The 22,737-nt window shown below is 35.6% G+C and overlaps 1 protein-coding gene across 2 annotated transcripts in view; it reads right to left on the bottom strand.

Annotated features, from left to right (window-relative positions):
- Positions 1-6,126: 6,126 nt before the first annotated feature.
- NAB1 (NGFI-A binding protein 1) overlaps positions 6,127-22,737 on the bottom strand; it is a 42,786-nt gene continuing 26,175 nt past the window's right edge. Inside the window, exons 5-8 of one of the 2 annotated variants that reach the window (XM_033111859.1) lie at positions 14,813-14,902; positions 12,987-13,149; positions 10,237-10,353; positions 6,127-8,664 (exon numbers count right to left, since the gene is read on the bottom strand). In XM_033111859.1, the coding sequence (XP_032967750.1) occupies positions 8,576-8,664; positions 10,237-10,353; positions 12,987-13,149; positions 14,813-14,902 (459 nt within the window). In that variant the 3' untranslated portion in view covers positions 6,127-8,575. The remainder of the gene's footprint in view (positions 8,665-10,236; positions 10,354-12,986; positions 13,150-14,812; positions 14,903-22,737) is intronic. The other variant, XM_033111860.1, reaches the window with a different exon arrangement.

Genomic DNA, 22,737 nt, shown 5'->3' on the forward strand with positions numbered 1-22,737 from the left:
TAACTACAGTCTGATGTTCCTTCTTCTTCATGGACAGAAACCAAAGCAGAAGCAATTATCTGCAAACCAATTCCTTCTCTAGGTAACAATGAGTTCCTAATTCTCTCAGTGCAGTTTTTCTCTTCAATAAAATGAGAAAAATAATGCCAAAGTTGCTGGTTTGTGAAAAGGATTAAGTAGGTCATAACTGTAACAATAAAGATAGTTGTGCAAGCTTTAAGTCCATGAGTTATTTCTAGAACTTTCCCACTCAGTTCAGGAAAGGAGAATAGATTTCACAATTGTAAAATCAGATTTTTCACCTGGTAATTAATAATTTGTGGGTGAAATTTGGAGATGCAAATGAAGTTAAATGAACCATAGTTTGAAATCTAGCTAATTTGTTTCCTTCATTGAATCATTCCTTCCTCTCCTCCCTCTGAACACACACAAAACATAACTCCACCTTTAATCAGGGGCTTAAGGTTTAATCGTGGATTATCAATTTATAACTACTTTGTCCTTGGTAGACTCTCCTCTAGAAAAATGACTTCAAATTCTCAAAAATCCTCAATTCCAGCTTAGACCTTCTACATTATCCTGGGTTTAATATTTCTTGCAGGGTAGCCCTACTCACATAGACCAACACCCCCAAACTGAACCTCTCTGAAACAAGTATTATTGAACCCTTTCCTTTCTAAGTTCTCTTTGGGAAAGTAGTGCTAGTATTCCCCTTCCCAGGGGTCACAAGCATGGCTAGTTTTCATCTAATTGGTCAGTATGTTCCTTTCTCTTGAGCCAGACATTTATTCTATTATCAAGTCCTGCTACTTCGACAATAATCGCTGTCTTCCTCTACTTGACAGTAAGTATCCCTCAGGGACCGGGATGTCATATGATCTTTGTATCTCCAGTTCCAAACACTGTGCCTGGATATTTTTAAGCAGGTGGCTCAAGAAATGTTTGTTTAATGAATTATTAAATGATTGGCTAGGCTTCATTCTTGTTCTGCTTGGTCCTTATTCTCACTGCTGAAGGTCAGTGTGACCACCTGAAGGCTGGACACTGCCACAGCATCCTCCTCACTCTTTCCACCTGGCAGGGCCAGAAACGAGCTCTTTGAGAGCTCCTTGGAACACCTTGTATTAAGGATCCAATTTGTATTACTTTGTCCTTATATTCTGAACATTTTTGGACTTTTTCACCCCATCCTCAAAAGCTTCTAATTGCTTTCCAAATTAAACGAGAACTTTGTATGCGTTTCAAAAGATTTCGCTTAGTGGGCATTCTCTTTTGTAGATGTTTCTTTTCAGCTCTAATTAAATTTTGATTTGAATTTTCTGCTCTAGTGCATTCAATTTCCCAGTGGTACCTGAATGTAACTTTTCTGTTGCCTCACCTGAGCCGTTCATATGTGGTAGGCCCAAAGCAGTGCAAAATTCTTTCACTTCTCTGCTTAAATACCTGCCTTTACAATGGCTTGCTATTTACTTCCTTTAGGAAGCTTCTCCTGGAATCTACTCTTCTAACAACCAACCAGCTGATCAATATTTACATGTAGACTAGTAGTTTCTATACAATGAGTATAGTTAAGATTTATCGGCATATTAAAGTGTTTACTGTGTTAAGGGGGCAAAATGTTTACACAGCACAGGCTACTCGGTTCAAAGAAAATTTGACAGGATAGGGTTCCCGTGGACTTTGGCATCAAACAAGTGGACTGACCCAAGTTACTATTCACAAGACGCATGATAACTTACTACCTAATTTCGAGATCTCCATTTTCCTCATCTGCAAAGTGAGGGTGACAATTACATCCTGGAGGCTTGAATGTACAGCTAGGAAACGGTACATTTGATATATAGCACTACTATAATTAACGCTAGATTAAGAGTATTCGTAAGCCTCAGTTTGAGATCATTTGCATTATAAAGAACTAGTTCTTGTCTTTTAATAAGGGAGCGAAAAATAAAGTGACTTGTTTGTCCTGTAAACTGTCACAAACATGCGTCAAGTCTTGGGAAATGACATCCTTTTCTCACTTTTTATTTTTTTAGATTTTATTGGGGAAGGGGAACAGGACTTTATTGGGGAACAGTGTGTACTTCCAGGACTTTTTTTCCCAAGTCATCCTTTCAGTCTTAGTTGTGGAGGGCGCAGCTCAGCTCCAGGTCCAGTTGCCATTGCTAATTGCAGGGGGCGCAGCCCACCCTCCCTTGCTGGAGTCCAACCGACAACCTTGTAGTTGAGAGCCCACTGGCCCATGTGGGATTCGAACCGGCAGACTTCAGAGTTACGAGCATGGAGCTCCAACCACTTGAGCCATCGGGTTGGCCCCTTTTTCTCACTTTTAAATATTACATTTTTCTTCTCTTTGAATAAATTACGTAACTTCAAATTTATTTCACCTTGAAATGCTAATTTTTTTAAGTAAAAATTGCCTTTTAATACCCAAAGAATTGGAGTTAAGTACCTGGCTGTATCTGTTTTATCTATTTCTTATTGTCTTCTCGTCAATAACAATCAGAAAGAGGTGGTCTAATTTGTGAGTTAGCTGATGCACGCCAAAGGAATTCACTCAATATGGGCATGTTCTTTCTGATGATGGAATAACTGGCTGAATTTAGAAAGGAAAAGGATGACCTAGTCCATTTTAACTGTTGATAGACACATCCCTTTGTTATGTCGTCACGGACCTGAGGGTGGAAAAAGTGTGTGCAGTTCACCCTTGAACCACACGGGGTGTTAGGGGTGCCAACCCCCAACGCAGTCGAAAATTCGCATGTAACTTTTAACTCCTCAAAAACGTAACTGCTAATAGCTTACCGTGGACCAGAAGCCTGATAACATAAAGACTAATCGATTAACACGTATTTTGTATGTTACATGTATTTTATACCGTATTCTTACAATATAGAAAAAATGTTAAGAAAATCGTAAAATACATTTACAGTATTTATCAAAAATAATCCACGTATAGGTGGACCCATGTAGTTCAAACCCATGTTGTTCAAGGGTCAACTGTACTTGTTTTGGAAACAATTAAAATGATGAGATCTGGAGGGCCTACAGTATGAGAATATGGTACCAAAGAAATCAGTTTGTCTTCTGGGAAGTATAATAAGTAGGGTATGGGGCTAGCCCACAGATGTTTGGTTTAACAGTTCACAGTTGGGGATGGCAGGTAGTCTCATAAAATTATGAAATGCCCCTGCTGAGCCAGTTACCGGTAAGATTCCACCTACGTATGCACTACTAAAATATCTTCTTACATACTTGAGCCTAAGTGACCTGTCAGCAGAGGGTGTCTGTGACAGTTAGAAGAGAATGGCCTTACTTGCTTAGTATTGTGTGTGGGTGTTGAACATGGCACTTCAACATAAATTTATGAGGTGCGAACTTTTAATGCAAAGATGACTCATAAGGTTTCAGAATGTGTAAATATGAAGCACAAACTTATACTGTCACTGGTGCTCACCCAGAGCAAAACTAGCCTGGATTGATTACCAAATTGTTTAGACTACCAGGAAATTCACAAAATTTGTCACTCAATAAGTCGATGAGAAAAATTCTTGGGTTGATTTTAATACTTGTGTGGCATTACCACCTTGAAGCAGTGTTACATGTACCTAATCTGCAATTTGTGACATTGTTTGATGGCAGCATTTAATTAACTATTTCTCTGAGACTGTGAAGCAGTCAATCCTTTTGAGAAGTAACACTGAAAAACTTAGACAGCAATTGTATAATAAAGTAAAAAAAAATAAATAGAGGCACTTTCTCACTGAAGTGTCTTGAATCAGGCAATAAAACAAAAAAAGAATCATAAGTAAACATTTCATACAGATGTTGAAATAAAGATTAGCATTTTATGTGATTTCCAGTGTTGCTCGTTTGAGAGTTTTATTCAATTACTACAAAAATGTCACAAAAATTTCCTTCAATTGAAGAGACCTGGCCAAAGACTAGACCTTTAATATTACTGAAGTGACACCTCGGGAGATTATTCAGCTGTCAGAAGAATAACCTTGGAAATTGTGACCAAATAGACACGATCAGGAGACCCAAACTTTAATAGAATATTGTTTTAATACTTAAAAGTTTTGTGGTCTTTAAAAAACAGGAATATGGAAGAATAAAGAAATAAAGGAGCTCAATGAACCAATTTTGTAAATGGAACCAATTATTATTCCTAGGTCCCTTAAAAGTGGTTGTTAAAATTTGCTAAACTCATAGACAGAAAAATATTTTTAAGTTGAACTTAAATGTCCGACTAGCTTTTTCTGAACAAAAAAATAAAAACACCTTGAGGTGATTTTTAAAAAATTTTCATAGGTCAGTAGAAACAGAAGCCAGAGAAAAGATTTTAAAGCTTTAACTGTTGGATACTCAAAAAGTCAAAACAAAACAAAAATAAAACAAACCCTAGCCCTACCATTTAACTTCTGATCATTTCTATGCAAAATAAGATCATCCTACAGGGTCCTCTAGTTAACAGTAAGGTTCTTGAGATTAAACGTATTTACAATGAAAATAAATTTCTGGACATTGGATCATTCTTTTAACTTTGTGAAGGCCCACTTGAGAATTTCACTTATGAGGACACCCACAGATAATAATGAATAAATAAACTTGGATTCCCTGAAACACCCACCACCCATGCACACAGCTGGACCATAAGGTGGTTTTTAGTTCAATAGCAGCTACCATATTTGGTCATATGCTTCAAACTGTTACAAACACAGAACGTTTGCTCAATTCAAACTTCAGCTATTTACTAACTGAATTCATTTCCTATAAGAGATAGACCTAGTTTCATTAGGTTAATACTTTGCTTCATTTTCCTCCGAAGACTCAGTGCTACTAGTATTAAATGAAGTCATAAGCAAAATGGGTATTGTGGCAATAATACTTAAAACACTTGAGTAGCCAACTGAGCAGACCATATATTAGGAAATTCCATGCATGCTTATTTAGGGTTTAAGTCTTAAATATCATCAACTATAAGTGTAAAGTTACACTAGATGCTAGTGTACTCATAATTACCAAATCCTAAAGCTTTTACCCAAGTGGTTTTACTTACTAAGGATGGGAAAAACGTATTTTTTTTTTATCCTATCTTATGACAGTTTCAGTGGGATTGTCAAAGAAATTATTATCCTGGTAAGCAGATTTAACCGGCATTCAGTTTCAAAATTTTTAAAAGTGGCCTCAAAGTGTAATGGATTACTATTATGGCTTAATAGCACGTTACTGCTTTTTGTTAACTATTCCAGTCTGGATAATCTCTTCTGAGTCTCACTCATTAAATGTGCTTTCTTTCACCTGTAAAGTGACTACCACCGTAATTCCTACCAAACATAAAATACACTTAAATGTCAGTTCCTTATTCATCCCAAGTCTGTAAAACACAAAAATTTGTATTTTATCTGTGTGGTGTTAGCTTCAATTCAACTAGGTATTGGGTTACCAGAGGGCAAGGATCATGTCTTGTAATTCTTCTGTGGCCTCTACTCTCACCAGCAGCTGGCACAGTGCTGGGTCACTGAAGTTCTTCATCAATCTACCAAGCCATCAACTCAAGCTTCATTGCAAAATGGTTCCTAGTTTTCTACCACAGGTTAGCTCAATTTCATATAATTAGCCTCTAATACTGAAGCCAAATCCCATTAACACCTGAAATATCAGTATATTATATATACTAAAGTTCCTTTTATTTATTAAATACTTGGTTAGATATGGTGGATACTTGTTTAAATGTCTTTGTAAACTTCTCATAAGTGAGAAAAATACAGAGGGTGCCAAAAAAATGTATACACATTTTAAGAAAGGAAAAAAACTGTTATTAACATTGTAGTACTCAATATATACCGGTAACAAAAGATGAATACAAGTCATGTGTATACATTTTTTGGCAACCCCGGTATAAACCAAACTCTCTGACAGACCAGAGTCAACTGAGTACCTGTTTGCCAATAACTTTCTATAGATGAAGGTAGCTGACAATAATACTTAGTTTTGACTTAAGACATAAGCCCCTGGCTCCTAATTCCCAAGCCCAGAGCAAATAATCAGAGAGGGGAGGCAGAGTAGCTACTATTACCTACTGTGGAAAGTGCTATGCAGAAAGTTCTATAAACATGAATGTGTGAGGCACAGAAAATCTTTATTGCCACAGGAAGCAAGTGCACTCGCCCCACCTCACCAACAGCTTTGAATCACAGGAACACAGACTTCACATAATAAAGTACAACACAGACTGAGGGAGAAATGGTCCTTGGACTATATTGGCTGTAATACTGAGGTAACCAATTGACCTTGTTCAGTGAAAATACCTCTAACACGATGAAAAAAATCAACTACTTATCAACATCCAATTCATATATACAATTCAAATAAAAATATATATTATTTGTTTCAATGTATAGCAAGTTTAATACATTAGTGTTTACAAAATAAAAACTGTATTCTACTGAAATTTTTCTTGTGCTTTCTTCCCCTTATCACTAAGTTTGAAAGACCAGTAAAGGATGATACTTAAGGAAACTTATTTTTGGATTTAAAGATGCAGTTTGTGGGGCCATGAAAGACGGATAAATATTAGTTGGAAGATTACCACATCTTTAAAAATTGTTGCTTATTAAAATCTACAAACTTGAACTGTAAGACACAATTTCTAAAAAACCCACAAAATTTCTCAAAATAGATTAGAATACAGGAAACGTTTCATGAAACTACTGAGATACTAACCAGTTCTATGGCTAATATTAAAAACTGAACAATCTATTTAAATCATACTCATATTATTTCTACACACAATGAACAGTACAACCACAATAATCAACCTCAAGCTAGCAACAGAATTGCAAGGTCCATTAAAAGCTTCTTCAATGGGCAAAACACTATGGTACAATTAAAACATTTAGGAAGGGAAAAAAGCCTTTTAATAGTATAAAAGTTGTTTACTGGTGTTTCTACTGTAAAGCTAGTCTATAAATCAAAATGAAAAAGCAATTATATACGTGACAGTGATCAGAGACTACAGTACAGACATTTCATCTAACATTTGGCTGATGAATTTTAGTATAACAGATCATGACTTAATGTTTTTTACACAGTTATGACCTAGAGCAGAACTGAAAACAAAACAAAACACATATCCAAGTCAATACATCTTCTCGGCAATATCTGGATTTAGGTGAATCTGGAGGAAGGAGGTAAAGCTGTCAAATACCTTCTCTTCTTAAACCAACAGAAAAAATATAAATTGGTAGAAGTAGTATTTGTTTTACTATAAATTCCAATGTGAAATTCTCGTAAGTACACAAGTACGTTATTAACATTTAAGCACACCCCCATAAATATATGCACACAGCCCATTAATTAAATAGGGGGAATTAAAACATACTTTCAAGTGAAAATGAATTTAAGAAAAAACTGCATTCACAAATCTAAAAGGTATACAAAAATGAAATTATAAAATAAATAATGAATATAGGTGTCAACTAAACCTCCATAAAAACCTGCCTGCAAATGTGGATACAGTGATTGTCCACACTTGTGAAGGTTTGGATGAGTAGACATTCCCCAGGGAGAGCCATTTAGTTTCTCTGACTCCAGTACATAGAGAAGAATTTTTGGACATAAAATAGTACTTACTCTATTATATATTACAGCCTTTGTTAACAGTCACCATCCTTATCACATTTAGGGTTAACTTACTATGTCTTAATCTATTTAATACATTCTGAAATAGCAATGTTTAAGTCAAGGCTTTTACCTATCAGTCCACTTGTTTCAAGTTCTCTATCAAAGTAATAGCTTCTTATTTTTGTTATATCCTAAACAGCTATCATATCATGCAATCTGGGTCAACTAGGTAAGAAAGATTTTTTACTGTTTCTCATCTTTTTAACTTTACTCCAGTATTTATTAATTTGTATACATGGGCCTGATTAAGCTAGTGAAAATGATATTTTACTACTAGAAACAACACATTTCTTATTAAACAAAATCAGTTGCATCAAATACTAAATCCACAATATTTCCCTTGGCTTAAATTGAGTATATTTGCTTTCCATTTTTCCAAAGTCATTGCAACCTTGTCATAACTACATCACTTAAACTTTCTTTTTTTATAACTGCAAAGATTCTAAACTGTGACATATAATATTTACGCTAAATACACTTAAAGTAGACAATGAAATTTCAAGTAAAATAAATTGTATCCACATATGTTGGACCAAACAGGTCTCAACATCTAGATTTTACTTCTATAAATTACACAAATACATTGTACATTCTTAAATAATGAATGCTTACAATATTAATTTGTAAGCCTTTCCACATAAAATGACTTACACAGGAATGTGAATGGATCAATATTTCTGTTACAACATTCTCTCAATTTTTTTCTTTTGTGGCTGTTGTTTTGTCTAGGAAGGTTTCCAGAGACTGCTGTATTATTAGTCGTTATGCTTTGGCTATGAAATCTCTTTGAGCTGAATGAGGCAACACTGGTTATTAAGGCTTATTTCTATGATGGAGCATTATCCTTAAAACTGATGCCATTTCCAGAAAACAGTGAGAATCACAGCTATCTTGAATCTTCGGGCTCTGTTTTGATGACTTTCTTTTCTAAAGTAAAAGCTGAGTGAGGGTAGTCTTTTAAAATTCCAAGGCTCTCTGTATAAAAATGGAAACACAAGTGTAGAGACACTTTAAATCAATGGATCACAAAAAGTCAAACTGAAACAAAAATTATAAAACAAACCCCCAAACTCCACAGTAAATAGTATCAACTATTCATGATTCTTCAATTTCATAGAAAAACTTTGTGTTAACAGAGTTGTGGTTAAGGATTCTGTATTTAAATCCCACCTCTGCCGATTACTAGCTGTATACATGTCTGGGCAAGTTACACACCACTGTTTAACTATAAAATGGGGATAGTATCTACATAAGGTGGCATGAGAATTAAATCATGAAATGCACATAAAGTACTTAGCATATAGAACATACCAATTTTTATTTAATGCTTGGGCCAAGTGATAGATAAAATATATAAAATAAAACTGGTCACACATATACAACAAAGTTATAGTTAAAATATTTGCTATTGAATGAAGAAAATGAGACAGAAAAGCATGTTCCATATTTAAACATGGAACTACTTTTAAAAATTTCTCTCGTCATGAAACATTAAGATGAGAGAGACACAGGAATAAAAGAACGAAAACCCTACTTTCATAAAGAATCACTCCTTGGAGTTAAGTGTGTATAGTTATTTCAATCTCATACAAACACTATAGAATGACAATAAACTGTACTATTTATGTGAAGTACTGATACACACACACACACACACACACACACACACACACTTTGAAAACGATTCTAGAAAGGTAACGAATACTAATAGCGTATCTGAAGTTAGGCAGTTCAATTCATGAACTTACACTCCCTATACAGATGTGGATTTTAAATTCAGTAAAAAAGAATAATAAAAATATTAGCTACTATTTATTGAATTCCTATCAGCCAGGCAATTCATATACACTATTTTGTCTAATCCTCATAACTACTCTATGAGGTTGAAATTATTTCTATTTTACAGATAAAGTAACTGACTTCAAGTGACTCCTAATGTTACTCTAACTTAAGATAGAATGATACCAGATTCTTTCAAATGGAGTTGGTCTTTAACACTTTAACTATAATTTACTTTACTTGGGTAAAAATACGTAAACATTTAACGATAATAAGGAATAGCTTACCCTTTTATGGAGGATCCTTTTACTTCTGAAATATCAATGTCATCTCCAAAATACATCTACGTGAAAAGTTTAGATACTGGTACACTAGGTTTTCTCAGCATGAGAGAAAACACATAATCCATCAATTTCATATTATGAAAGGCCAGAAAAAGGCAATGACTTAACTCAAACCAGCCATTTATTATTTGGTTTAAAATTTTGTATGAAAGTCACCATTCATGTAACAGCTAATCAAAATAATCTCAACTTTCCTGAGTTCCTTCCCTGTCAACTCTCTGGAATACGATGTTCTCAAAAAGACCGGCTATTGAGGTGGCAATTTGTTATTTCTAAGGGGAGAAAAACCGACTAGTAACATTGTTAGTAATGACCTTCTGTTTTTTGGGGGGTGCTGTGTGGTGGTCAGTAAGAGGTACAAGAATAGAATTTAAAGATGCTTTATTCAAGGGCTTCTCTCTCTAGCCATGTCCCATGTTCTCACCTGATGAGTGGGACTTTGCCTCACCAGAGTAAAGTCTACTCAGCTCCCCGTCCACCACAAAATGATGGGGTTGTCTGTTCTGTAAATTAGGCATTCGGAGATTCAAAGGTCTTTCTCCTAATGAAAAGAAAAAAAAACAGGCAGTGTGAAACATATTAAAAACATACCATGGCTTTTCTTAAAGATAAGTTTCCACAAATAGCCTCAACACTCGATAAGAAAGGTGTAAAGAAAGTCAACAGGCACTGAAGAATTTACGTAATAGCTGGAGAAATATTTTATATAATAATTTAGGAGGAAAATGGGAATTTGTGCTAGTCCCAAGGTTTACATTTCTGCCAGGACATTTTTAAGCACTCCAACTTTGGCATATAACACATCCCTTTTGTGAGGCATTTTCTTACTAGTGCAACCATTTTGCCCAGGCATGTCATTAACCACATAATAACAAATAACAGAGACACAGGGAGGGCTGCAAGCCAATTGTCTATTATTAAAAACAATAACAACAACAAAACCTAAGGCAAATCCATGAAAAAAACAGAATTAGCACAGATATAGTAAAAATTCTTCATACAGCAAAGCATATTCTCTGTCATAAACCTAAATCCATCATACTTACCAAATTGCCACCCCACACTGAATTACCCTGCTGTCACAAATTAGTCATCAAATCTTTTATATTTAATGCCTTTGCTTCCTAACTCTTAAGTCTTAACTGTCAAGGAACACTGAAGAAGTTAAACGAGACCGCAACTAGAAAGTTTCTTAACAATTTAAAAAGGAAGAATGTTCTCTAGTACTCTGATCTGCTGACATGTATAGTATTTCATTCTATGGTTGGAGAAGGCTTAATATGGTATTCTTACTTAGAAAGAAATCTTATTTTTTTGACAAGAGTAACCACTCTCCAGAAAAGTATAACAGTAATATATAAAAAAGAAGGTCCTACAAAATTATTGTTTTCCTTCACTGATCGCTATTTGAAAGTAGAAGATGTATTTCCATAATTAGATACGGTCCATCTCCCTCCACGAGCTGTCAGCTCCAAGTGAGCAGGGACTTCACCTTAGTCACTGCTCCATATTCAGTGCCTAGAAGCCTGCCTGGCACACAATAGACACTAAAAAAATATTTGTTGAATGAGTGACTGACAATGACTTGAGATTTTCTTCATGTGTGAATAAGAAAAAAATGAAATAATTTTTAAAATGGTAAAAATACTCATGAATCACAGCTTTTTAAACCTAAGAGTTTAAGAGAACAATTTCCAAAGAGTACACCACACAAAATATCTACATAGTGATGTAGGCCAATGTGAAGCCTGAAAGCAGACAAAATTTCGAGTCTCTCTATTCTGATACTGTCTCTTCAAATCTCTGTACTGTCATAATACTTTATAAGCAGTTACCATATTCTCTTAGGAACCAAATATTATAAATTTCACAGACAAATCTGTTTTTGAAGTCTAAAATATATGAAGTTTTCATCTTTTAAAAAGTGATAAACATCTCCCATGGAATCCATTTCTTTGAGAAAAATGATCTTGTACAGTCAGCCTTCCTTATCCGCGGATTCAGGCAATAACAGTTCAAAAATATTAGGAAAAAAAGTTACATTGTTGTTGATGTTGCTATGTAGTTAGGCCGATGATGGGTGCATCTGAACTGAACATGTACAGACCTTATTTTCTTGCCATTATTCCCTAAACAACAGAGTATAACAAGTATTTATACTCTATGTAACAGCATTTACAATATATGAGGTATTTTAAGTAATCTAGAGATGATTTAAAGTATGAGGTGTGATTAAAAAATGCAGTGAATGTTTAAATTAAAAAAAATTTATTACAGTAAAAGACACATTGCAATTAATCCCCCTCAAAATACTCCCCCTCGCTTCGAACACACTTATTCTATCTATCTTGCCACTTTCTGAAGCAGTTCTGGAAGTCCTCTTTCGTGAGTGTCTTTAGTTGTGCTGTCGTGGCTGCCTCAATGTCCTGAATTGATTCAAAACATTTACCTTTCATGGTCATTTTGACTTTGGGGAAGAGCCAGAAGTCGCACAGTGCCAGATCTGGTAAATAAGGCAGATGAGGACACACTGTAATATTTTTGTTTGACAGAAATTGCCATATACCAGAAGCAATGTGTGACATGGAGCGTTGTCATGATGGAGGATGAAGTAAAGACACTCACGAAAGAGGACTTCCAGAACTGCTTTAGAAAGTGACAAGAACAATGGGATAAGTGGAGTATTTTGAGGGGAATTAATGGCAATATGTCTTTTACTGTAATAATTTTTTAAAATTTAAACATTCACTGTAGTTTTCGTTCACATCTTGTATATAGGAGGATGTGTGCAGGTTATATGCAAATGCTATGCCATTTTATACAAGGGACTCAAGCATCCAGATTTTGGTATACACAGTGGGGAGGGGGTTTCTGGGAACCAATCCCCTGCAGATACCAAGGAACAAATGTACTGTTTACAACTCCCATTCCCACCCTCCCTTTACAAAATACAAGTCAACTGTATGTGCCAGCTGTTGTGTAAGGATATTAAGTTTTAAAAAAAATAAACTTTCATTAAATTTGCAGGACGCATTCTTTCCTTTATTGAAGAAGGGTCAATTTGAAAATTAAGTTTGATAGAGAACCTATAAAATAATCTCTAAAAAATACCAAATTTTTGTTGCTCTTTGAAGTGCTAGCTCTAAAGATTGTAGGTCTTTCTGAGAGATGTACCTTGTCCGTCAGAGTTATCAGAAGTCAAGCCATTAGGGCTGTGCTCTTCTGAGCTTTGCCTGTAAAGTCCTGCAGACAGTCTCCTTTCGGCATGCTGCAGCCTCTCATAGCCGGCCTGGGTGCAAAGGAACTCCATCTGCTTTGCCATCACCTTTTCAGGCTGCTAGTAAGTAAAGCGAAAATAAAACCAGTAATTAAAACATTCTAGATTTTTTAATGGTGTAAAGATGCCAATTTCAGACTACAGTAAATGTATTTAGTATTCATTAAAATTAGTTCACACTTCATGTGGTATACACGTTCCATAAATATGTGTAGATGTCTATATCATCTTGTTAAAACATAAAATGTTGGATTTTGTGCAAAAGAAAAAAAATCTATCTGCTCAAGCCTATGCAGAGAATTCCGTTTCATCTCAAAAGCAAAATAATCTTAGCTTTGTTTTCCAAAGTACTGAGTCCTTTGAAAGATTTTTTAAAAAAGGAACCTCAGAGCAACAGTAACATCTGCTATAAACTGCATCTAACACACAGGGTGAAATCTTGGCATTTTTATTTTAGGATTTGGCACTATGCAGACTCTGATATGATAACAGTATGTTTGGGGGAGAAAAGGTGTAAAATGGCTGTCTAGAAGAACAAGACAAACATACCTCCCACTAAAATTAAACAATGCAAATTATGCAGAAAAATACCAGTGCCAAGGGGATCTTTACCTTCATCATGGAATGAAACAGCACTATTTCCCAACCAATCATGAAAAGACATGTTTTAAAATACACAATTATTTGGTTACAATATAAATTTGTCTCTGTGTGTGTTTTATAAATTCCTTTTCTATGTACTGCTCTAAATTGCTTATGTGTGATATTCAAAGCAGTGTACTGGTGACATTTTAACAAAGAGTAATAGTCAAAATGCAGATAAAAATCACCACCATGCTATAAAAAACAGTAATACAAGGAAGCTGCCATATGAAATTAGTTACAAATAATCCTAATTCACAATAGTAAAAATCGATAGGTGAAATATATTATGTTCATGGAACAGGATAAAAGCTTATACTTACATGATTTTTCTGAATGCAATAAACGAGATCAAAAGAAACCATAACTTCAATTCATCTGAACTTGTTACTAATTAATTGATAAAATTTCAGTAAGACATCTGAGGGAGAAATGTATTTTTCATCTGCTTAACATGAGAAAATGAAACTTGGCACTACTAAATTTGACCAAAAGCAGTCACTAGGGAGAAGATCAATAGGAATAAAACTTATACTGCTGTCTTAAAAGGTGATTGTTTGCAGAAATGACTTCTTAAAATGTTAATTTCAGTACACCCAATGAAATAACTTAATAGCAAAAATACCCGGTTACATATTAATTTAGCAATTTTTCATTATACATGAATTGAAATGCTTCAACAGAAGCTACAATACTGACTATTACTATTTTATTGAAAACTAGTACTATTTTGTCTTAGAGCTGTGTTACACACAGCCATAGTCAACATGGCTGTTTTCCTGGCATCAAATTGCTTCTTTTGAGTTTTCTTTATGAGAATCTGTCTTATTTCCTATAAAACTATAAAGAATAAGTAAGTTTCATTGTATTGGATTCTGCACAAAAAGATTCTGCTCATTAACCAAATCAAACTAAGTTGTTGTTATTATTTTGTTGATACAGCTGTAGATCAGATGACATTTAAAAACAATCAGAAATAAATTCAGTCCTTGAATGCTTAAAACTGAAGCTAGTTGAAGCAGCCATTTATTTTTCAACCTACAAATATTATTATGAAATAATAACTGGTGGTTTACATTACCTGAGAACTGAGAGCAGCAATTTCTTCACTCTTAGCTTTAGCCTGCTGGAAGAGTGTTTGCACGGAGTCCTGGAAATCTGGAAACCCATCCTGTGGATCAAAGAATAAGTCCTTTTGACTTAGAATTTGTAAATAAACATATGATCAAAAACTCAGATATTAAAGCAGAAAAACACACCTTAATCCAACTACCAGAGTAATCGTGATTAAGATTTTAATGTACTATATTTTACGTTAGTCATTTATGGAACAATTACCTTATTCTACAGTTGTAACCTTGGTTAAAAACATGAATGAGAAAGATTTATATATCCACATTGTTTTACATTGGACTGCAGACTTCATGATCACTGATAATAATGGTTCTGTAACTTTTCATCTAGTGGTTGACCATTTATTTAATCCCTATCCTCACATCGGACATATACATTCTTTTCCTTGTTTTTGGTTTGAAAAACACCAAAAATATTTCTATGGATGTAGCATTTCACATAGTTTAGATTATCCAGTACAACAGATTCCAAAAAGTAGAATTACTACAGAGATGAACATTTTTATGTCTTTCACATTCTTTCCCCAAAGGCCTTTACGGGTTTGTCATACCATAAGCAATATATGACAGTTTTCCTGGCCAGCACTGAGTGTTGCTGTTTTCTTAATTTTTGCCAATTTATATTTTTGTTTTGATATTCAAATTTTAAAAAATTTTATATACTGTAGTTGTATATAATTATGTTTTATTTTGTGATTTCTTCTATTGCTGTGAAGTTTAGAAAGGCATTCTGCTTTAGAGAGTTGATAAATATTCAAATCTACCTTCTAGTTATTCTAAGCCTTTATTTTGTTGTTTGTTTTATTTTTTTAAATTTAACTCTCTAACCCATCTGGAATTTATTTTGTTATAATGTAATGTGGGAAAGATCTAAAGTAAATTTTCTTTAAGGTGCTACCCAATAATCTCAACCTGAATTTCTGTAGAATTCTTCCAAGTTGACTTGTGATTTCTCCTTTGCCATTTCATATGACAGGCAACGGGGCTTTGGAATTAGAAAGACCTATACGTATGTTCCAATTCCATACTTACTAGCTGCATGACACAGGATGAGTAAGTTAATCTTCCAGAACTTTAGTTTCCTTGTGAAAAATAAGGATGATAGAACCCGTCTGTTAGGGTTGCTGTGAGGACCAACTGACATAAACTAAATGAGATATTGCCTTTAGCATGTAAAAACTGCTCATTAAGTATATAAATACAAACTAAACTGTTATATTAAGTAGAGCCCATTTGGGGCACTCTGTTCCTGGACAACAAACACTTCAACTTGAATTGTTTCCGGTTTATACTTTATATATATTGTAGTGCCAATCCCCCTACTATTTTCTTCAAGTTTTTTTTTTTGAACGTTTACTGCTGCACATGAAATTTATAACTACAAAACATCATGATAGCATGGTTTTAGTAACTTTACTGAAAACTACTAAAGGTTTCCTCACAGAAATTGTCGTTAACCTCCAAAACATTTCTCCCTTGTTTGATAAGCTATGTATTTGTAGCAAAGAGTGAATCATTAAAAACCAAAGTTCCTACAATAAAAACAGAAGAAGATGTAATAACAACAAAATATTTTATCTTCTTTGCAATATGAGATACTGGTTCAAAATTTTTTCCCCATCAGAGTCTTTTCAAAAATTATTTCCCCACGACAGATCTCATGTTTTCAAATATTTTATCTACCAAATTTCCTAAGTAATAATTACTTTCCTATTTTTAAAATTCAAAGTCATGAAATGAAACAGAGACAAGAACAAATAAATGTGACATCCTGAGACAGTCATATGTAGCTTTATAGTGGGTTAATATACAATCAGTATTTTTAAAGTATTGAAAATAGCCACCTTCCTAGGCAGCTACATGTGATCAAGGACACTTAGCTTAGAGGAGTGTATGAATATAATCATTAACTGAGCTCGAATCAACTTCATAAAGTGTATACAGTCTAAATCTAAATGAAAAGTGCACTTTTTCTTAGTCATTCAATTTTTCTAAGAACTTATTTAGACCTAAAAATCCAACTCTCTCTTTTGCAAACTCTCCTTTAAGTTCTACAGTTCAATGAGGTAAGTTAGTAGAAGGCTTAGAAAACAACAATAAAAGCAGCTATCATTTTTTCAAGTGCCTACAATCACCAGTTCCTGAATATGTTCTATACATTATATATATTATCTCATTTAGTCCCCACCGCAAAACCACTGGGTTTCCCTCATTTTATAGCTACAGACACGGCCTCCAAAGCCTGTTCAAACCATACATTCCTAGAGTTACCACTCTATGAAACTCACAACAGTAAATAGAGGCATTTCTCTTACAGCTCTGTTTTTCATAAGCTTAATTGGTTTAACTCTGATTTGCACTGAGTTGAAAATCCAATTCTACTACTTGTTTGCTGTGATACTGGACAGATTATTTCGTCTGTGTGTGTTTCCCCATCTATAAAATGGGGATAACAACAGTGCTCAGCTAACTTTAGAACTATTTTAAGGAAACCAAAAATTCATGGAAAACACTTAGCACAATGCTTTGGCATGTAGAATACTGATATTTATTAACCCTTAACTTCCCTCCCCAAACCACCAAATTTCATCAGAGTAAAATAGCATGCTATAAGTGACTTACTGTATCTCTATGATACCGGGGGAATACATTTTAGGGGCATTTACTTATAGACATCTTAAAGAATGAGCTGGAACTAGGCATTTAACACTAAAACCAGCGAGAGAATCCTGACTATATTGATGAAGAACAATAGAAAACTGGACACATGTTAATTCATTCAACAAAAATAGCTTGTTTACCTAACAGATTCTACACTCTGTACTCAAGGCTGGAGATACAGTGACTCCTGCCCTGTTGACAAACACAGTCTAGACAAGAAAACAGACAGAGACCCAGAGCACAGCAGAGGACACTGTGCAGGGAAGGCGAGAGGCTGTGATGTCTAGGCTGAGACTTGAAAGAAGAAGAGTTCTCTAGGGTAAGAGAGCAGCTTACATAGAGGGCTGGAGGCAAAAAGAACAGGAGATGCACGAGAAGCTGGCAAATCATTAATACAGGTAACACAGGGAATCCACTGAGAAAGACAGAGTGCTGACAGAAGAAACTGGATATGCAGGGCCAAGTTTGACGCCTTATAAGCCACGTTAAAAATTTTAGATTTTATCTTAAATGCAAAGTGAAGGCATTAAAGGTCACAAGGAAGAGACTAATCAGATCTGCATTTTACAAAGTTCAATCTGAATGTGACGGGGGACAACGGATTGGTGGTCTCAAGGACAGTGGTGGGGTCAGAGGGCTGTGACGAAGATAGAGAAGAGTGGCATAGCCCGTGACAGCCAGAGAAATACATGAATTCCTGACATACGGCTTTGGTAACCAGGAGTTCGGTGGTAACATTCACTAGAATAAGGAATGCAGGACCCGGAAAGAAGCTTGGGGAGGGAGCATAAAGTTGATGCACTCAGTTGGGGACATGTTGAGCCTGATCTCCTGGTGAGACCTCCAAGTACATAACCTCCGTAGGCAGACGCAGAGTTGTGAGCTTGGGGCAAGGTTAGGGATGCAAAGCCCACGGGAGAGTTCCAGCACCTCAACAGGCCCTGAGTGGGGTGCGCCCAGGCCAGAACCTCCGCTGTCGCAGTACCGCCTTCACAGAACTCACAGGAGGAGAAAGCAGTGACCTAGTCTTCTCGTGTTATGAACGAGACGTGGGAGCTCAGGCAAGAACGTTAACCTCATTATTTCTAGGGTTCCCAATTTTTCAACGGAGACTAAACCATCTGCTTTATCTGCCCAGTGGAGATCTGTAGGGAGTAAATGAAGTAACGCAAACGGTAAACCTTGGAAAAGTACACAGTGCTATAAAATACATGGTGACACCACTGTTAGGATTCTTCGACCATGAGAATATGGGAAAGCTGGAAGTGGGAATTTCAAATTCCACATGTGCAAGTTTTTTGGAAAATGGACCCTGTTCGCTCATTAATAAAGAGAAATAAAGGCACACAATAAGCAATAAATAACAGTACCCATAATAATAATCAGTGGTCTCTGCCACTGAACACATGAGTCGTCCTGCTTTTCTCCCAGTCTTTGACAGCTCATTGTGGATGGGAAAACTACAGGATTGACTAGCTATCACTTCATGACATATGAAGTAGATTTTAGGTACTCAAAATATATGACTTAGAAATAAAAGTGAGAACATTCCCAAGAAACTGGTCTCTTTCACATTATGTTTGGTGCAGGACTTTCGTTACGTCTCTCAATCTTTTTCCCCAGGAACCAGCTGTACCGTGCTATGAGCAATTTATCTTCATGTCATCTTCTTGGCTGCTGCCATTAATCACAGCGTTCCCTTACTGGTGAAACTGAGCACTGAGAAAATAAAAGGTACAGGGTGGGATGCTGTTCGTGGCCTAATTACTCTCATTCCATTGGTCTTCATCCCCATCCCTCCTCAAGATCCCACCAAATACTAGCACGGTGCTTTAAAGCCACCGCTAAGCTGTCTTTAAAATGACTTGTTCCAGCAGATGTTCTCAGCCTCACATGTGCATTTTCCTTTTTTTCTACTCACACTTTCTATATGAATAGCAGATTGTAATGCTTCTGTTTTTCTGATCCAGAGGGGAAGAGTCTACATCAAATTAGCCCCGCTTTCTTTTCAACAAGCTTAGTAACAGCGTAGGTGGATATTCTGACCTTCTTCCCTCCCCCTTCCTCACTCTCCCACCCCTACCCCCACCCCACTGGAACTGTCAGCAGATGTTTCCTCTTTCTTCTTCAAGCCCCGATTCTCTGACTTTCTGGTCTCTATTAACAAACTTCATTTCTTTCATCCAGTTATCTCTGATTGCTCTGCACTCCCAGCCCACACAGGATCAAGAATGCTGTCACCTCCCACCTCTCTGCCTCGTCCCCAGCAATTTCAGTGAATGAAGAAAACTTACAGATAAAATTTGAAGAGTAACAGTCCATTTTAGTCAGCTACTTTCATCAGTCCTGAGACTGGTTCTTTTACATATACTTCCTCTCCTTCTAAGGTATTACTTGTAACACTGGATGTAATGACAGGGTTTGTTCATGAAACATGGTATGTTCTTAATGAAAAAGGCTATCAACGGAATCCACTTTTAACTAATGTTTCAAAAAAATGAGGGCAAGACAACAGTACCAGAGCCTTTGGCTCTTGATTTGTCTAGATCTCCTTTAACTAGTTGTCATCTTAAATACTTCCTGTCATAGGTACAATATAAATTAATCAAACTAACTTTTCTTGATTTACTGTTTGTCTTTCCAATACACTGTTTTTCTTCATTCAAAATGATTAGTACTGTGTTTCCCTGAAAATAAGACCTAGCTGAACAACCAGCTCTAATGCGTCTTTTGGAGCAAAAAGACCCAGTCTTATTTTAGTACAAGACCGGGTATAATATAATATAATACCCGGTCTTATTTTACTATAAGACTGTGTATAATACAATATAATGTAATGTAATATAATGTAATATAATATAATACAATACCAGGTCTTATATTAATTTTTGCTCCAAAAGACACATTAGAGCTGATTGTCCGTCTAGGTCTTATTTTCAGGGAAACACAGTATGTCAAACGGTAATGTCTTATACTTAAATACCATTTGTAATTTATAGTGTTAAGTTTTCTACTCAAAACTTGCCATTGTTCAAGGATAAGCTTCCTTGAATTAGAAAATGGTAACTGCCATTCTTGCCCCCTTCTTCAAAGACTACCAGTCCTATGAACACTTCATGCTTCATACCATACTAGAAGGAGGAAAAGTATAATCCCAGTAGTGTTTTTCACACCTAAGGCGCTTTGTGAATGTCCATTCACACCCAGGAAGGTAGTATTGTTTTGAAGTTTAGTAGTCAGACCTAGATTTGAAGCCCTGGCTCTGTCACTAGATAGCAATGTGGCAATTTAGGGAAGTTCTAAGCCTTTCTGCGTCTCTCCTTGGCTATAAAATGAAAATCAAAAAGTCTCCATACAGAGTACACAAGAAGGTTTGTGATAATATCAAATGACTAGCAGAAACAGGCACATAACAGATTCCCTGAAAAGTAGTTATTTCTGCAACGGCCCTAGAGCTAGATTTGGGGTCTCTGACGAAAAGGAAAAGAATAAACATAATCCACGTTCACTTTAGCTGAAAGTGGATTCACATACAGGGCTGTAATCCCAAGTCGACAAACTGTTTATCTAGCCAAGGCAGGAGAAGTACTCCCAAACCTCGATTACTAATATAGAGGGTTGAAGAGGTCCTTTCCCTAGAGGTTTCCATTCCTTAGGGTTATCCTAAGGTCTCCTCAAGCTAGCAGGCTTTTTTCTGTGTCTATCTCATACATTTTAGCAATTGTAGAAATGAAGTTCAAAAATCTGTTTTAAAATGTCTAACATGCCCTGTACAAAGGAGCAGTATTTTAGGATAACAGGTGACCCTGAGTACTTACACAACATGTATACTGGTATTAAACACCACCAACAAAAGCAATCAAATAAATAGCTAACTATCCTTAAGTGGGAACAACCTACTACATAATAAGAAAAATCAGACAAGAATTTTAAAACTTCATTCCACCCAACCCTTCATAAAGAGATCAGGAAAATGCAGCATTTAGAAACAAGAAAACATCTTATTGAGCTTGAACAAAGCACTAGTTTTATTGGTGTACTGCAATGTAGTGGTAATGGCATGCAGGAAAATGTTTTTCTTTACCTTACATGTCTATTCTGATGTCATTTCTATTTTTTCTACTGGACATTACATTTCTTTTCGTTCACTGTAAAAATTATCTTTTTAAGATGAAGAAAGTCATCAACTTGGTATGTGTGTTCATTTGTCACTGGCAAAGATTTTGGAAAAAATAAAGATAAAAAGGAAGATAAAAAATTATCTTATTAATTTGGGCCTAGTAATTAGGAATCTGTTATACTTAACAGGCTTATCTTTTTCAATACAGAATTAGTAAGCTAAGAATCACAGTAGAAATATTCAAGTGAAATAAGAGAAACAAGCATGCTCAAAGAATTCTAAAATCTTTCTAGTTTGTCTTATGAAGCCCTTTGTGTCAGTCACATATTCTGGACAAACTGGTCTCATTGTTCTCTAAACATGCATAGCATTTTCCTACGTCCGTGTCTATGCCCCTGCTAGTCTATCTTTGTAATGCCCCTCCACCCTCCACCCCTACATGCCCCTACCTTCTGAAATCCTACCTTTTAAAACCCAGGGCAGATGATAACTCAATAGAGCCTCCCTAATCTCTTCTCATGCCAGAAATTGTCCCCCTCCCTAGTAGCCACAAAGAAGGTACATATAAACCAGCCCTAATACATGGTGACACAAGTCTTACGGGGGTAGTAGGAACCCTACACAGCCACTACTACCTACCTCAGCATCAGCTTCCAGAACCAAATAAATAGATAGCTCTAGCATCTCGAATGTGACTCAGAGTACACCACAAGAGAACTGGGACAAGTATTCATGCCAACACTGTATATTTTGCAAAGAATTACACTACGTGTGTGTGTGTGTGTGTATGTATACTTACACACACACATACACACATTTTGAAGAGATGTTAATGCCTGGCAATACATGAGTGCTTCAAAAAAACTAAGTAAAACAAAATTAAAAACAAACCAACAACAAAAGAAAAGTAAAGCTATTGTCCTAAATTCAAAGCTAAAGTCCCTATTTATTTCTGGGAAACAAAATCAAGAGTTTACTGTCTGTAAGAGCATTTAAAGGAGCTTAGGGTTAATTAGTCACTTGTTTTATTTATGAAGGATTAGAAATGTTATTCACAGAAAAAGGAAACACCTTTTCTTAATTCTAAATTCA

Source organism: Rhinolophus ferrumequinum, chromosome 8 (assembly GCF_004115265.2).
Source record: "Rhinolophus ferrumequinum isolate MPI-CBG mRhiFer1 chromosome 8, mRhiFer1_v1.p, whole genome shotgun sequence".
NCBI lineage: Eukaryota > Metazoa > Chordata > Mammalia > Chiroptera > Rhinolophidae > Rhinolophus > Rhinolophus ferrumequinum.